At 52.4% G+C, this 17,682-nt stretch overlaps 1 protein-coding gene across 6 annotated transcripts in view; it reads right to left on the bottom strand.

The window, feature by feature from the left end:
* Window positions 1-1,563: 1,563 nt before the first annotated feature.
* The window catches only part of Hivep3 (human immunodeficiency virus type I enhancer binding protein 3), a 472,744-nt gene continuing 456,625 nt past the window's right edge, over window positions 1,564-17,682 (bottom strand). For 5 of the 6 annotated variants that reach the window (XM_029564634.1, XM_029564635.1, XM_008835418.2 and 2 more), the window contains 4 exons: window positions 15,366-15,541; window positions 9,932-10,018; window positions 5,257-6,188; window positions 1,564-4,267 (listed from right to left, as the gene is read on the bottom strand). In XM_029564634.1, the coding sequence (XP_029420494.1) occupies window positions 3,488-4,267; window positions 5,257-6,188; window positions 9,932-10,018; window positions 15,366-15,541 (1,975 nt within the window). In that variant the 3' untranslated portion in view covers window positions 1,564-3,487. The remainder of the gene's footprint in view (window positions 4,268-5,256; window positions 6,189-9,931; window positions 10,019-15,365; window positions 15,542-17,682) is intronic. The other variant, XM_017798748.2, reaches the window with a different exon arrangement.

Below are 17,682 nucleotides of genomic sequence, written 5' to 3'. Positions count from 1 at the left end.
CTTTTGTACGTGAAACTCTGTGCTTTAGACCTGCGTGGACTTCTTTTTTGTTTGTTTGAGTTTTTTTTTTTCTTTTGCACTGATATATACCATACCAACAACTGCAAGATGCAAGTGTAAAAACTGGAGTTTAAATAAAATCACAGGCAACACTACCCCTTTCCAGTGCGGCTGCTGTACATATCTACAGTACGATTTTTGGAATGTATTGCCATATAAGAACGTAGAAACTCTCTACAGACAATTTCACCTACAGAATGCATACACCTTTTAGAAAAACAAAAGGCAAATATTTATCTTACAGAGAGCAAGTATCTTACATTTGCCTACATGATTTCTTTTTCCCATTTCCTTTCTTCTTGACCACTACGTTGGGTGAAGTGACCAGCAGTGCACAAGCGGTTTGCTAATGCGAAGCAGACAGGAAGCACAGCACAGAAGCAGATTTGGCGGCACAGACTTTGGGAACTTTCCTGAACACGGCAGTTGCAGATCAGTCTCTGAGGATGGAGGCTCAGCTAGGACTTCTGGTGGAAGAGAGATTCGACTGGAGCAGGGACTAGAAGGGGTTCCGGCTCGGACATATTACTTCCCATTTCACTGGGTCAGGTGGGAAAGGAGCGATGTCTAGAAGCTGGGAGCCAGTTCGCTCCGAGGTATCCCCACTGAGGCAGGCAGAGACAGTTTGTGTCTGGAAGAACAGGCAGCTCGCTGCTGTTGGGACTGGGAAGGGTCTTGGTGGCTGGGATCAGAGTGCAGTCTATGATAGGTTAATGGGATGGAGTAGGCCTACTTTCAGTGGTACCCAGAATGACTGTGAGGTTCCCAGGGAAGGGCATCAGTGGGTCAGGCCTGAGGGACAGGTGACTTGGAACCCCACACCCTGGGCAGGGGCAGGGTTTGACTTGAGACGTTCCCTACTGTCATTCCTGTGTCAAGGAATGGCCAGCTGGTTCTGGTGCATGCCAGTAGAGCCCCACACAGGTTTGTACTAGACCATAATCTCTGACAATAGTGTCACAGGCAGACTGTTAACTCAGAAGTGACTGGCTATGGGCCAGTATCCCAAACAGCATGTGTGGAGTGAGATGTTTTCCAGGCCGGGAAGGTGTGGGTGTAGGCTGGGGCCTTGTGTTCGGGGAGGGGAGAGAGTGTGGCAGAGCGGGTTAGAGCTGTGTCTGGTGATCCACTGTAGCCATCTGGGCACCTGTGTGGGACAGTTGTCCTCTGATCAGATTCTATTTGTGTATTCTATCCCTGTCACCTAGAAGTAGGTCTCAGCGACTCCTGACCCTTGCTATACCCCTTTTTCCCAAGTGTGCTGAGCCAGTAACTGGGGACTCTCCCCTGGTCACACTGTCTGCCACTAGCCTGCCGAGGAAAGGGGCCCTTCATGGGTAGTGGAGTCAGAGGGGGTGATTTCCAGGACAGTTTGGGTATAGAGTGGTGAGGAGGGGGTAGATAACCCAAGGTCAGGGGCTAGTCCCACAATCTGTGGCTGAGAGATCTTGCCCAGGAAGGATTCATGCCTGGCTGAGACTGTGCTCTTTTTCCAGATCCCAGGCCTCAGCTCTGGGTGTCTCCAATCTGTGGGGCCTGTGGGTTAGGGCTGTACAGTGGCAGGGAAGAGAGCTGCAACCTTTGGCCAGGCTTCTGCCCACTGTCTTTCAGTGTTCCAGCTTGAAAGCTTCTCCCAGGGGGGCAGGAGACAGACTGCGTCAACCATCTGGCAACTCCTGGCTAGCCCAATACCCCAAGCACCCTGCAGCACAGTGGACCCCAGCGAGGCTCTACCTTACTCTTTATTTTTAAGCACTGAGGTCAGGCAAAGAGAATGAACAGGTGATTAGGCTAGGCACTGGGTCTGTGTCTGGCTTGTCCATCCACAAGGGCCACATAAGGGCATGAGGTAAAGGGAGGGAGAGGGGTGGCCCAGCATGGGAATTAACAGCCAAGTCTCCATCTTCCCTGTTAAACAGCCTTGTCAGCACAGCCCTCCCATGAGCCTTCAGCCACATGGCCTGGCTGAAGTTCAGAGACCAACCAGATAGGCCTTTGCTTTCTGTAAGGTGGCAATCAGCACCCAGTGTATGTGGGGTGTGACCATGGTCCTTATTCTCTATCCTCCTCAGAGAAGGTGAAGAAAATCATTTCTGGAAGGTTCTATGGGGGGCATATACCACACTCCCTTGTAGAAACAGTAACCATAGCGTCTGTGCCAGGGAGCACTTAGTGCCGAGGCGTGCTTGCTTTACGTGTCTTTGTTTGGGGTAAGCATGCTACAGCTCAAGTTTCAGATTTCAACTTGGGATTCAAATATTTTGGTCAGATTACTTTAAAAAAATAAATCAAGTTTTTACAAAGGGAACTAGGGAAAAATTCAATGTTTGGGGACAATTCATAATTCTTTAAGTCAAGAGAAGAAAATCTGAGAAGTCTGGAAAGTACCAAACATCATCTTTTCTTTCTAGACTTTTATGTGTGTATACATATACATATGTGTATATATACATATATGCAGTCCAGCCATGAAGGAAATGGGGTACCACATTCCCCAGGGACTGAGGTAAAACAGACTCCAAACCCCAGACTCAGGGACAGTCCCTAGTCTTGGCTTGGCCCCTTCACCCTGTAGATATTTCTGAGCACAAAGGAGGCAGCCTGTGGCCAGGGCCAGGAGGCAGAGGCCTATAGGAATGTTGGGCAAAGCAAACAGTTAGGGTTCCTTTACCAGCTTGGGGGCAGGTGGGGTGCAGGAGGGAGGTGAGCCCTACAGTTCACACTATCCAGGCTCCTACCTGCTCCTGCTGTGCTGAGAGTCTTGCAAAAGAAGCTTTTAAAAAAATAAAATTTAAAAAAGAGGATGTTCTTGGAGTAGGGAGGCAGACTTCCTGCCTGTTTGTGTTCTCTGCCTCAGAGCACTGGTCTTCTACTGGCACAGAGGAGTGGCCACTAACTGGAGTGGGCACAGCAGTTATAAATAGGAACCTTAAACACCTGTTCATAGGACTGCTTGCCTTTGAGCTTAATTATATGTTTTTTAAAAAGTTTTTTTTTTTCTTTTCTCTCAGCACATACCTTTTCCCTCAGCCAATGTTGCCTCTCATGAGCCTTGGGTAGGGACTGCTGCCCAGTGTGGAGTGTGGTGGTGGAGGCGAGGAGGCCCCTCCTACAGCATCGTAACACCAAAGCACAAACTAGTCACAGCCTCAAGCTCCTTCTGGGTCTGTTTTTGTTGTTGTTGATTTTATGGATGTGTGTGATTTGTGTTGTTGTTGTTGGTTTTTTTTTCAAGCAACAAAAGGTCTAGAAAAAGGCACAGGTAACTGCATACGTGGGGACAGTATAACTGATGGCTGAGCAGAAGCTGTGTGGACAGATGGACAGATGGGAGAGGGTGCCTGTGGGAGCAAGAAGACTCCAAGAAGTCGGCTGGAAATGTCTGTTTCTGAACACTGGAAACCAGATGCTGAAGTGGCTGGAGAGGCTAAGTGCTTGGGGGATCACTGTCCTTGGGCAGGGCTAGAGGTGTCCTGGGCTCCCCACTACCTGAGGGCTCAGGGGAGCCCTGCTGGGTCCTGGGTTCACCAGAGAGGTTCCTCCTTCGGGCTGGGAAGCAAGTGGAGGCCTCTGCCAGGCAGTCCACGGAGCTGCTGCGGTCCAGGGGTGGGGAAGTTGAGGCCTTGCGGTTGGCCAGCGTGTGTGGTGATTCCAAGCATGGGCTCCAGGATGGTGTCACCTGGTGGCCCCGGGACAGCCGTGGGGTGTAGGGGCTGTGTGTGGCTGTGGGTTCTGCAGGGGCCTCGGCCCTCTGGGGCTCCCAATCAGGAGGTCTTCCAGGGCCTCTGCCAGTCCTGTCCTCCTCTAGCTCTGAGGAGAGTGTGAACTTGGAGACCTTGGCCACTGGGGACACAGATGCTGATGAGCTCTCAGTGGGACTCCAGCAGCTTCGTTCCTGGGCCTCCCGGGCCCCTGTCAGGTCACTACCACCCCCTGAGAAGCCACTAACCCATGTGGCACAGGGTCCTGGCAGCAGGGTGGGGTGGGCAGCTGGCCGGGCCTGCACCATCTGAATCCCACCAATGGGGATGAGGGGACAGGGGGCACGGCTTAAGTGCTGGGAGTGCAGAGGCAGGTGGCTGAAGAGGTTCTCCTCACTTCGGGTTGGAAGGTGGCCATGGAAGTCATGAGGGGCAGAGAAGGATCGGGAGGAGAGAAGAGGAGCAGGGCCCGCTGAGCAGGATGGACTTCGGGATTCAGTCTTCTGCTGGTGTCAGAAAACAAGACAGGGGAAGGTGAGAGTTACACGCTGGGCACATGGAGAACCGAGGTCTAGAGTTGTAGAGGGCAGGCAGACCTGAGGTCACAGAGTAAGGCTGGTAAGTGGGATGAGAATCAGGCTGCCTACCTGTCTGCTTGGGGAGCTGCCCATTGAGCTACCTATGAGCACATGCCCACCCTATATCTGCAGGAAGAGCTCCCAGGTATGGGGGCCCTGTTGTCGCTCTGGCCTCCCTTGGCTCTGCTGCCTTTCCTGTACCTAAAATGGTCCAACTTGATCCTGTACGCATTCCCACCCCAGCCTCTTGACCCTTCCACTACAGAATTTGAATGTGATCCCAGGATGAACAAGAAAGATGCTTCTATCATTGTGCCTCCAGAAGGGAAGCTATGGGGTCATGGCGACAGGGTGACAGAAGTGTCAACAGAAGTAGTGTCAGCAGTAGATGGTGGCAACTACGGTGAGGGGGTGGTGGTGGTGCAGACACTGCAAGGCACCAGGGTAGGGACAATGCAGATGATGTGATGCCACCAAATAGGGTGGTGGGTGGTGATGGTGGGATACTGGGGCACAGTGGTTCAAGCAATGCTGGCCTTGGTGACCATGCTCACGATTTTGTAGGGATGGTGTGGATTGTGATGTCCTTGAGGGAGTTGGGATAGTGGTATACCATCTGCTCCAAGGACACAAGTGGACAGGGAAGGGTGGATGAAGAATTAATCAAGATTGACACCCACATCAAAGCTGCACTGCTCACTAGGGATGGAAAGAGTCCATGAGCTCCAGAGCCCATGTATGCAGTTTCTGAGGGTACGCTGCAGTGCAGTAAACCAGCAGGCACAGTGCCTGGTACAGTAAGAACCCAAGAAGTTTGCTAAGCATCCAGGAATGCTGAGTTGGCTCTCAGTGCAAAGTGCAGAAGGTATGAATGGGGCAGCCTCCAGTCTCCAGGAAGGCTGTGATGGGAAACTCACCCACGCCAAGGTGCAGGTCTCAGGGCTTCTGCTGAGAAGTGTGTGAGGTAGAGGCATGGGCTGCAGGAGAGCCCGTGGAGCCAACCCCAAGCCTGGGCCACACTTGCCCGCTGAGGGGCTGCTGGGCCCAGCCAGGGCCCATTTCCCCAGCAGCGCTGACTGTGGCGGTGACTCAGCCTGACCCGGAGACCATCTCCTGGTGGATGGGTATCCAGGAGTGCCTGTGTCTGTGGCACCCTTGAGTCCAGGAGGCAGATGTGCTTGAGAGGGCACTTCTCTTCCTAGGGGGCTGGGAGTGAGAGGTGAGAGCTCCAGCCTTGGGGATGCACATGGAAGAGGGCCCATGTCCCTTTCTGGGCCTATTTGGGGGCCAGGCATGCTCATGACTGAGGCCTGAGCTTCTGGGGCCAGTGAATATCGCTGGGGAGACGAATCATTTTTGGTGAGTAAGTGTTTGTGGGTGAGTGAGGGGAGGCTGCCTGCTTCTTTGCTTGGGGACCATGATCTTCTAGGGGACACGGCCTCGGAACTTAGGGCTGAGCTTGTGTCCTTCTCCACAGGGCTCAGTGGGGTCAGTCCCAGCCAGGGAAGGCCTGGGGTGTCTTGGCTGGATGTGGAACAGCTGCCTGCTGTCAAATGCTTGGCTTCTGAGATCAAGCTGCCTCGTGGGGCCTTGTCGTCAGAGGTGGCATCTGGGGGCTGAGGGCCCTGAATAGGTGAGGAGTCCTCCTGCCGGTTGGCTGGCAGGCTGAGCAGAGCTGCTTCCAATGATGGTCTGGACAGCTCATCCTGGCTCTCCTCCTCATCCTCTTCCTCATCTTCATCCAGGTCCGAGTCTGAGCCAGAATCCTCCAGGTCTGAAAACTGGTGCTCTTCCAGAGCCTCAGAGCCCTCTCGCCCCTCTGAGTCCTGGAACAGGTTGTCACTGGTTCCTGAGTAGAGAATGCAGGAGATTCAAGGTCACAGCTACTTCTGGTTAAGCCCAGTTTCCCCATCTGCTAACTAGGCATAATGCCATAGCCATGGTAGCTGACCAAGTGCCATAACAGATAGGAGAACACTCTGTAAATAATAGCAAATGACAGTGACCTCACACCTACAATGTGCACGTTCAGTTCTAAGGGCTTTAGGTATGTTAATTCATGTAGTTCTGAAAGAATCCCATGAAGGTGATTCTGTACTTACTTTCACACTGTGGATAAGGAAACTGAGGTAAAGGTGGTTAAGTAACTTGCCCAAGTAAGGAAGTAGCAGGTCTGGCACCATACCAGAGCAAACGAGACAGCCTGCTTTCATATTCCTAGCACTGGCTCCACTGTGGGCCAGTCACAATGCTGTGCCTCAGTCTCTCCTTTTGTCAAATGAATGTCTCACTGCATGGGTTTTTCTAGGAGGAAAAAATATATTCCTGGCACACAGCAAGGGCCCAAGTAATTATAGCCACTATGAGTCCATTAATGATAACATCTATCATTGTGAGACAGGGTGTGCTGGCTAGCGCAGCAGACAGTCACAGTCAGTTTAAATGCACAGCAGATGCCAACATGACCGGGCTGCTGCTGGCCAACAGAGCTTTTGGCAGGTGGCAGAGTCTGGCCTCTGTAGGTGGCTAGGCTAGGCTGGTCTTAGGCTGCAGGGTAGGGCCCACCCCTGTCATTTCTGCCCTGAGGAGCAGTGGCTCTGAATGCCAGCTTCCTGGTCCGACTTCTCATGGGGGAGAGGCTTCGACCAGCTGGGTTGAAGCCGTGCCCTTGCTAACAGTCTAAACTGAGACATCTTTGAAATGGAAAGCCTTCTGCATTCTGCAGATTACGCCGAAGGTTTGGGTTCTACTGGTCCATCACTAGACTGCTGTGACATGCAAAGTATAGGCTGGTGACAGGTGGGCTGAGCCATCCACTAGCCCTATCGCTCACACACACCAGAACTGCATCTTCTCCTAACCAGGACAGCTGATTACCACAGCAGACCCAGAACTCTGGGGCACTGGCTTTAGCTCTCTACCACGCCAAGAAAGATCAGCATCAGTGTGGCCAAATACCTCAGTGGACAGCAGTAAGGTACCAAAGGAGGTGACATGCACACTCAGTAGGATGGAAACCAAAATCTCTGGGGGTAGAAGCAGGGGTGGGCAGTAAAGGGAGGGTCATGAGACCAACAGCAGAGTTTCTGGCAGCTGGGAGCAGAAGGATGAAGGTCCTAAAGGGAACGGGGGATGGGAATGGGAGGAAGAAAGGTGGGGACAAGAGGCAAAGCCTTGCAGTTGGCACCAGGTATTTAGTCCCTTGGTCTAGGAGTTTGGAAGGAGCCCACTGCAGCCCTAGGAGTTCACTCAGGCCTGCTCCTCACTCATACAGTGGCACCCAGGCACAGAGAAGGCCATGGCATGCCCAAGATCATCTAGCCAAGACTAAGTCTCATAGCCTTTGTCTTCTTACACTGACAGTTCAAAAATGATTCTATGCTTTGAGAAGCAGAATGTGGTCTGGACTTGAATCCTTGCTCCAGCATGGGCGATGCTGGCTAACTTACTTCTTTTTGTGTGCAGTGTCTTCACAGTGAGGGAGGAGGAAGCCGTAGCTGTCTTTGTTTCCAGCTGCTCTTCCCCATCTCAGAGGAAGGGCAGCACTGTGAGCATTTTGTAGATGAAGGCTGGAGGGGTGATGTTACTAGGGGAGGAAGTTCAGGACCAGCATCTCCTGATATCCATCAAGATGGTCCCCAAAGACTTTCTTTTCTAGGGAGGCAGTTGAAACCCAGGGGTACAATGCTCTGTTCTGGACATCTAGTGCATGAATAATGGAAGTCCTCCCCAGGGCACACTATGCCAGGCTCCTGGCACACTCCACATCCAGACTCCTGCAGGGCTCTAAAGGATGCCCTTGCCTGATGCCCCATATGGAGCTTCCCTGCCACTGCTGAAATCAGTGCTCAACAAGCCCTATCTGCAAGCTGGTGCCATCGTGGGCCCTGGGATCAAGGATGGCACTCAAGGCAAGCCCTTGGCTGGGTGCAGTTTCTGAAACTTGCCACACAGTGGCAGTGGTGCACAACCTTGCCTCTGCAAGGGAGCTATACCCCTGGCTTGGTGCCCTCCAAGCTGTCCTACCTCACTGCCTAGCGCCTGATGTCCCTCCCTGAATCTGTCTGTGTGTGGGAAGTGACAATTTCATCCTTTTAGTCTGTTAGGCCACCAACCTCAGAATCATCCCTGCCCCCATACCCCTTTCTCTTTCTATCCCGGGGCTCTACCTCTGAATCCGACCACTTCTCATCTGCACTGAACTCCCCTGGTCTGTGTCCGTGTGTCCATGGCCTGGACCACTGCATCCCTGCATCCCTGCTGGAGTTCCCTGTACACAGCCAGAGGTGTGTCAGAGATGGTTAAAGGATATTCGCACCACACTCCTCTCACTGGAGGATACAGGACAGCCAAGTTGGCCCTGACTTTCATGGATTTACTTTTCTCTGATTGAAATGGGACAAAACAAGTTTTTATTGCTTGTTAATGAACCTCAATGAGACAAGGCCTAAAACTGCCTGATGTGCATTCTTTAAAATTTTTTTAAAATTAAAAAAAAAATATTTTATGCATTTGAGTGTTTTGCCTTAATGTTTGTAAGTACATCCATGTGTGCAATACCTGCAGAGGTTAGAAGGGGGTGTTGAATTCCCTAGAACTGGAGTTACCAACGGTTGTTAGCCACCATGTGGGTAATAGGAACCAAATCCAGGTCCTCTGTAGGAGCAGTTAGTGCTCTTAACCACAGCCATCTTTCTAGCTGTCTGATGTGTATTTTTGACAAGCATGGGGGCCATGCATTGTAGTTTGGGGAGGCACAGTTTCCAGTTCATAGTTCTCTAACACTGATTTGTTTGATATGAAAGGAAACATGATTTAACTCTCACTAGACTGCAAATGTACCCCCAAATCAGAAAAACAAAAACACCCCCACCCCATCACACTAAATTCTGATCCTGATGTCAGGGAATCTGCAGTTAAGGCCTGTCATCGCTGGAGGAGCTGCCCATCCACCTGCCACGACCCCCTCTGCCTGGCCTCCCTCCTTACTCTCCTGCCCTATCTGCTATCAGACTGCCTCTAGCTTGCCTCTGGTGCTAGAGGACTATGGCCAGGATGTGGTGGTGGGACAGGAATGGCAAGTGACAGGGGCTGTGGGATCTGGCTTTGCCTTTCCCAGGGACACTGTCAGCTCCACAGGCCCACAAGCTAAGCCCAGGCATAGAGGATGCGTATGCAGCTTCTACCTGCACAGTACCAGCAGAATCGCTGAGGCTTTGCTAAGACAACTCAGGGCATGTGTTTAGAATGTTCCTGACACACAGTGGGCACTCGGTGTTGCCTGTAGTTACTCATGATGCGTTCATTCATTCAGCAAGTATTCACTGAGCACCCACGGGGTGCTGGCAGTCCACTGATACACTAGGCTACACTACACTGCACAGTAGCTAAGCTGTATGGCATGGGGGGACCTTCTGAAAATTTAACATTTGCTTCCCAATTGTTGGGAAAACTGGAGGGGGAGGATATGTGAGGGGGAGGGGAAAAGGAACAGTAGTAGAGAGGGGGCAGAGGGGAGGGCCAGGGGAAAAGCAGAGGAGAGCCGGGAAACAGAGATGAGGTCAGGGAGAGAGGAGGCCGGCGACTCCCTACCTTCTTCGGCTTCCAGCTCCTCCAGCACCCCCGTCTCTTGGCACTTTTTGCTGTGGGCTTTCGACTTCATGTGCTTAGTCAGATTCCCTGGAAAGAAATGAGAATAGACTCAGGTTTGGTGGCACGGAGAGGGCAAGGAGGGCTGGGATTCAATGGAGGCAGCACAGGGCTGCCAGCAGGCACTGGGTAGGGTCCAGGGCATCCTTTGCCCCAGTGCCCAGGTCAGGTCATGCAGTCAGAGCTGCTGATGAAGATAGAGCACAGGAGCTGGACTGAGGAGGGGGTGCAATGAGGAGGGTACGATGAGAACATGAGATGCTGGTTCAAACACAAACAAATTAAAAGACTGCCGTACAGTACAGTAGATTTTTCTTACTTCACAAGTTTAGGCCCAGGACCTGGTGACACACTCAGATAAGATTATTGGCTGTCTTTAGTGCTGGGATGACGTGGGGTTCCCACTGACTAACACAGTAGGTGAGGACTGAGAAGTCCTGGCTGAGGACACTTTTAGGCCACCCACAAGGCTGAACCTTTCAGTTTGGGCAAAAGAACCAGGGTAGTTACTTGCAGGACTGGAGAGAGGACAGAGGTGTGAGCAGGGAGGTTTGCTGTCCAGGGATGTGGGAGCCACAGGCTGGGACCCAAGTTTGGCCCTTAGATAAGTCCCCTTCCTGGGGACTTCTCCAGGCCAGTGTACAGTACAGACACTCCCAGGGTGCTTTGGGGAAGGGTTGTCCAAGGCTCTTCCCTGCACCATGCTTATGAAGCCCTGAGGGGAGCTGGCAGTTGTCCCAAGTTGTAGGTCTAGGCCTATGGGATTCAGAAGAGGGGCTGCAGCTCCTTGGGGTCAGGGCAACAGGAGCAACAGCTTCAAATGCCCCATTGTGTGCACACTTCACAGGCCACAGGGTGATCAGCTCTGTGGACAATAGCATTTGGGAGAGGCCTAGCTCCCCATTCTGTCTCTAGAGAACACAGGCAGGTGTCACAGGATGTCCTTTTGTATTGTGCCCCGAGGACTGTTATATTTCCACATGGTTCATCACATTACAAATCAGAAGTTCCCTGAGTCAGGTGCATTGTCTCACAGGCCTTTAATAACTAAGTTTGAATGGATGAATAGAGGAGAGTAGACTAAAAAGGTGAAGGATCTTGGAATGAATATACAGAGTGACTGGAGGATGGATGGCTGGAGAACTGAATAGAGGAATATGGAGAGAAAGAATAGGAACAGAGTGACGGATGGATGGGACACCAGCAGAGTAAGTAAGCAGATGATACAGATAGGGCAGGCGAGTAGATGAAGAAAATACATAGAAGGATGAATAGAAATTGGTCAGTAAACAGATGGGAGGATGGAGGAAGGCATGAACAGAGAAGATGCTGGTTAAGTGGAAGGATGGATGTCTACACATGTGAATGTATGGGAGGCCAGGCAGGATGGTAAAAGGGAAAGGGGATGGGTAGGCAGACAAATGAAGAATGGGAGGGTGAGAAAAATCAGTGGGTGGGGAAATAGATAGGAAGATGAGAGGGTGGGAAAGAGGGATGATGGGAGGAGAGATGGACAGGTAGGTGAACACCGGGAGAGCTCGTGCCTGAAACAAGGGGTCGTCAGCACTTAGAAGTTTCAGGTTTTGCTGAGGCTCCTGAGGAAGCATAAGCGGGATTTCCTAGGGTGGGTAAATAGAGTGGCAGGGATTGGAGAGGAGCTGATACCTCTTCCTCCTCTGCCACTTATCATCTCCTTCTCTGCCCTGCCCAGCTTGTGGCTTCCTCCTGCAGCTGAACAGAAACCTCCTTATCCAGTCTTGTAAACCTTCATGCATGCTGTTATAAGCAGGCCAAATCTGGGTAGAGCAGGCAGGAGGTAAGAAAAGGCAGCTGGGTTCCTCTGCAGACCAGCAATGCCAACCTTCCTGAGGTTCTGGCACCTGGGTCCCTCCCCTGAGTTCCTTCAGTCACAAAGGACATAAACATTGCTTCACTGGTGTCATTTGTCACACACGTTTTACCTGAAAGGTTTAGGTTTCTATTCAACCACACTAGACATGGAGAGTAATAGCCCCATGGGAAATGCACCCTAGAAACAAAGTGGTGGGAGGAGCCTTGCAGACCATGTCATTCAATCTCACTAGGCTCATCCTCACTGTTTCTGACCTAATTCTGGGCTTAGGTGCTGGCCCAGTATTGGGCAAGGTTCCCAGCTCTCTTGGGTACTGCGCTTATAGGGCTCCTGTTACCCAGCACAGTGAAGCAACTGGCCTAGAGCCACAGAGCTGGCCGGGGTTAAGCCCTGACTAGATCCAGGTCTCTGGACCCGGGGGGCTTGGCTGGTCTTGAAGTAGAAGAATGGAACTGGATGGCTTCTGAGCTGGATAGCTTAGGGGTGGGGGACTCTGGGCTCTGCACTGCTTTTCAGCAAGCTTCTCAAAGTATCTCACCCTATTGGGCCTTAGTTTCTACAGCTGTAAAGTAAAACCTACCTCATAGGGACGTTGGGAGGATTTCAAGCCAAGGCACATGGGAGCAGAGTATGGCTGGGACAGGCGGACCCCATCTTCCATGACGATCTCTTTTGTTTATTTTAATATGTTGCTGGGGATGGAGCCCAGAGCCTTGTGCCTGAGAGGCAGGTGCTCTACCATTGAGCTACATCCCCAGCTCTGACTCTTCCAGGCACCTTGCTGAATATGGAGGAGACTGGTGAGCACAGGATGTTCTCACCTTCAGTAGGGACCTCAGGCACTTTCAGAAGAAGACGGAGGGAGCCCTTACTCTGAAGGCCTTGTCCCTTCTCTGTGACCACTCTATAAGGCTGCAGGGAGGAGGCCTGCCCAGCAGAGTCCACAGTTCCTTCCAGTCAACCCAGTCCCCACCAAAAACCCAGTCTGGCATCTGGGAGTGGAGAATGAGAAAGTGGATGGAAATGCAGATGGTCTGGGTGAGGAATCGATGCCAGTAGGGGCACCAGCCAGTCACCTTGGGCTCAACGTGGGCCTGTCCACAGTTGCCATCTTTGTTCCCTAGATAATCGACGCAAGGGCCTGTCCAAAGCCCAGACACCCATCGGCCTCTAGGAAGGCTCTGAGAAGAGAAAAGGGACCCTTCACAGGGCCAGCCTGCCACCTCCTACCCTACCTACCGAGACGCTTCTCAGGGAGCTCTGAGAGACCAGAATGCCACCTCAGCTTGTGACACAAAGACAAGACACAGACAGGCAGACACAGACAGACAGGAAGGGCCTCCTGGCACGAGCACAGCCAGGTGGTGAAGACAAGGTGTTGGGCCCAGCCTCAGTGCCCACATGGCCTGTCCTGAGCCACAACTTAAGAGTAAGAGGGAGCTGGGGGGCAGGCAGACATTCTGAGTGCAGAGGGGGAGCCCATGTTTTCAGAGCTAAGGGCTGACAGGGCCTCAGAGACATGGGCCCAGAGAAAGCCAGCTGCTCTAGCCTCTTGTCCTCCTTTCACACTTGAGGGAACCTCTTTCTGTTCCCGTATACTGTCACCCACCAATCACTCCGAGATTCCACAGTTCAGATCTGCTTCTCACTGTTCCTGGCTCAGAGGCACAGTGGAGGAAGAGTTCAGCTTGCTCCTCATTGGCCAAGAGCAAAGCCCAGCCTCCCTGAGGGGATCCTCTGTATCCCTGGCTCTCTGAAAGTCACAGCCCTCAGACTGTGACACCCCAGCCCTAGACCTGGGGTGGCTCAGAGAGACCCAAAGAAAGTATTGCAGGCAGGCTGGGCGTTGTTTCCAAGGAAGGCACTGCCTGGACAGTGGGGGATCCCTGATGGCCGAGGCAATGCTCAGATCTGACAGTGAGTGAGGCAAAGGAACTGAGTGGGGGCTTCTCTGGGGATCTGGGGACTGGGCACAGGTGCACTGTGCACAGCGCAGGTGGAAAGTTCCCTTAGGGCTCTTCATGCTGAGGACGAAGCAGCACAATCCCTCATATACACATTGGGAGAGAGGCTGCTCTGGTGTCCACTCAGAGACTGCCTCCTTCAGTGGAGGAAGACCAGGGCACAGGGCCTCTGGGGCTGGGACAAGAGCCTTCTTTGTCTCTTCTGGCCTGGTCAGGTTCTACACATTCAGAGTTGAAGACTGTCCATCTCTCTTCCACAAAACCCCAGAGGAAGTGGAACTGGAGGGTGTGTGGGGTGGTGGGGAGTGGGGCAGAGGGCTTACACGTGCTATGCTGGGCTGCTCCGGCTCTGTTAGGGCTCTGGTCTATCTGCCCTCTTAGCACTCTTTGAGACATTGTTTCTGAGACACTAAGAGAGAAGAACGAAGAAAAGGAAGTGGCAGGTGGGTACCTCCATCCAACTCCAAACTTTGGTTGGAAAATAGGAACTCAGCTTCAAGATGATGGTGAAAAGGTAGAGGGCAGGGGGTCGGCTAGCAGGGTCAGAGAACAGATACAGAAAGGAGGCCACTGAGCTGGGGAACGTGACAAAGGACCCCTGACCTAGAATCACAAGAACAGATGGCAACGAGAGCTGGAGGGCTCCGTTCCACTCTCCACAGATGCTGCCTGGCTTCTTTTCCTTCAGTGGAAAAGACAAGTGGAAAGCCAAGGTTTGCCCTGGAGTTCTGTCTCTTGAACCCTGTTGGCTCCACCTCTAATTTACTCAGAGGAGAAGGCAGGAACCTTGTGTCCAAACCCTGTCCCAGGAATCTGCAAAGCACAAGAGGCAAAACTCACCAAGGGTGCTGAGCACCAGGCCTCCCTGCAAGGCCCACCATCCCAGTGAGTAGGGAAAGAGCCCCATCCAAGAACCCCAGGCCTCACTCATCCTGCCAGGGTCTGGGCCAGGCCATCGTCTGTCATAGCTCTCTGGGATGCATGCCCTCAACAGCCAGTCCTCCCTCTCAAAGGGGACTGCCAGACCCTATTCTGAACTTATGTGGTGCATGGCTGGGAGCAAGAGTGATAGGGTCTCAGGGTGAGGTAGGGTGGGTGTGCAGCTGGGTCCTGTGCTCAGAGCTGCAGAGAAGCGGGTGGGTCAGAGAATGGTGGGAGTGGTGTGGAGGGGTAGGAGAGGGGCAGCATGCAAGTGTGCTGAGTGGCTCTGAGTGGAATGGGAAAGTGGCTGTGAAAAGTGTGGATGCTGGAGGCAATCGGCTCCACTGAAGACATGCAAAGGAGGGGTGATGAGATAATAGAAAAACAAGAAGTGTAGGCCAGTCACCACCGAGTGTGGGCATGACAGGCAGACGCAGAGGGGAGGGCTGTGTGCAGGGTCCAGGATTTGACTGGGGCAGCAGTCTCACTGGAGCCACTTCTCTGCCATGGGCACTGAGTAGAGTAGGAGCCCAGGATATGGGGGTGCTCCAGGCCCCCAGGCATAGGGCTCTATGCGGGAGCTTCCCCCAAGGGGGTTCCCTGCTGTGGGCAGGGTGTGCCCCAGCTGACTGTCTCTTACCTTTGGTTTTAAAAGCAAAGTGACAGTGCTTGCACACATAGGGCCGGACGTCAGTGTGGGTGCGGATGTGTTTCTTCAGCATGCTGGGCTTCTTGCAGCGAATTCCACATTCCTCACAAACATATTTCCCTCGGCCGCGGCCTCGCACATATATATACTCTTCGTTTGATTTGTACCTGTGAGCAACAGGTGTCATGTAAAGGAAAAAAAAAAGGGGGGGGAGAAGGAGAAGAGGCGGATTCCCCACCTTAGAAGATGCACGCGCTCCCTAGCTGCATTCAGTCAGGTTTGGACACTGGGCAAGGAGGATGCGGAAGAGGACCATAGGATTGAGAGGATTCAACATGGACCCCTGCAGCAGCCTGGCCTTAGACAGGTGAGACGGCACCTTCTCCTTTCCCCAGAGCCACAGGTGCCAATGCTTCCTGCCAGGGAAGGGATGGGATGCCAAAGCTGCAGATTCCCATCTGACTGCCTTCCAACAGCTGGCCAGCCACTGCCATGGCTCTGTCACAGAGAACAGTCACTGGAAGCTACCAGAGCCACAGAGACTGAAGAGCTCATAAAGTAATAGCCACTGCTATTTGCCAAGCATGTCACTTGAATTAAGTCACTGTTACCTCACAAGAAAGAGTTAATACAACCTGAAGTTTAGAGAGGGTTAGATGCTTACCAAGAACCACAGTCAGAAAGGGATGGAACCAGAATCTGAACCTTCGTGCCCCAAGCTGTCCATCTCCCCCAAGGGGTAACAAAGGAGAAAGCAGCCGATCAGGAAGCCACCAGACCCGTGGGTGAGGGAGGTACAGGGGCCACTGTTGGGTCCTTGGCCATAGAGACTGGGAAGCAGGGTCCCTGAGTGCTCTTCCTTGCCCCATCTGGGACAAGCTAGAAGCTACACAGGGCCTACATTACTCCCAGGCAGGTCAGGAAGGCTGCCAGCTCTTGATGCTGTCAGGATGCTACTTCTACACTGAGAAGGAGGCCCACAAGTACCACAGGCACAGCTGGGTGACCAGTCTTGTAGTCTGGTCACCCAGGCTAATGCTGTCTACATGGAGGTATCTTGGTGTATTGGCTGGGGCGGGGGGAGTAAGGACCAATAGGCAAGAAAATCCTGGCAGATCTCGGAGGAAACTTTCCAATTCGGAAGCCATGAGTCACTGCTGGACACCTGGGAGATGGTGAAGATACCTCCTCAGTAAAAGCTGTTCATCACCTGCTCTCAGGAGAGACAAGCAGGTGGGTGGCTGGGAGGAGGTAACAGCAGCTAGGACCCTAGCCTGCTCAGGCTGGCAGCTCAAGACTGAGAAATGTGACAAGGATGGGCTGGAAAAGGGGGTTCTCAGGGAGGAAGCTGCAGGCCGGCAGCAGTGGGAAGCTGACCACCCCCATTCCCATACCTACACACTCACGGTCACACACCCCTCACACACAGTTACACTCATAGAGCCTCACACCTCACACCTCACACTCCCACACACCCACAGTAACACACCCTGTAATACCATCACACCTCACACCCCATACTTAGGCCCATCCACAATCACACACACCTCACACCCATAGTCACACTCACACATCTTCTCATACCACCACACCCTGCATTTCTCCTTACACACACTCACATTCATAAACACACTCACACTCCCACTGATTTGTACATGTACCTGATGCATTCTGCACTCACTTCTCCTCATACTCACACTCATGCACACTGACTCCATACATTCCCTTGTAATTAACTATACACACTCATCATATTCCTGCTCTCACATGCTCCCTCACACTCCCTCAGACACTCCACACTTAAAGTCCCCTAATATACATCCACACCTCCACTCCCTGCCCTTCCTCACACTCCACATACCAGTCAACCCCCAACACTCACACTCACATACACACATCCACACTCATTAATGTGAACTTCTGCCTGCTAGTACATGTGGACCACATTTTTTTGTCATCTCAGATTTTGTGAACTGACACTCTCAGAGTCTAAACCTACACAGGTTTCAGACACATAAATCCCCCAAGTTGGGACCATTTTCATCTGGCTAGGGAAGGTGCCATCTTGTGTTCAAAAGGAGGAAGCTGCCGGGCGTGGTGGCGCATGCCTTTAATCCTAACACTCAGGAGGCAGAGGCAGGCGGATCTCTGTGAGTTCAAGGCCAGCCTGGTCTACATAGTGAGTTCCAGGACAGCTGGGGCTACAGGGAGACCCTGTCTCAAAAAGACCAAAAAAAAAAGGAGGAAACTATAAGTCCTTGGTAGGGAGTCAGGGAGCCAGGGATTAGTCATTTTTGCTTACACAGTC

This window comes from Nannospalax galili, unplaced genomic scaffold, assembly GCF_000622305.1.
Source record: "Nannospalax galili isolate Female #2095 unplaced genomic scaffold, S.galili_v1.0 scaffold577, whole genome shotgun sequence".
In the NCBI taxonomy this organism is placed as follows: domain Eukaryota; kingdom Metazoa; phylum Chordata; class Mammalia; order Rodentia; family Spalacidae; genus Nannospalax; species Nannospalax galili.
Note: the sequence above shows the minus strand (reverse complement) of the source record. Positions and strands in the feature narration are given on the sequence as shown.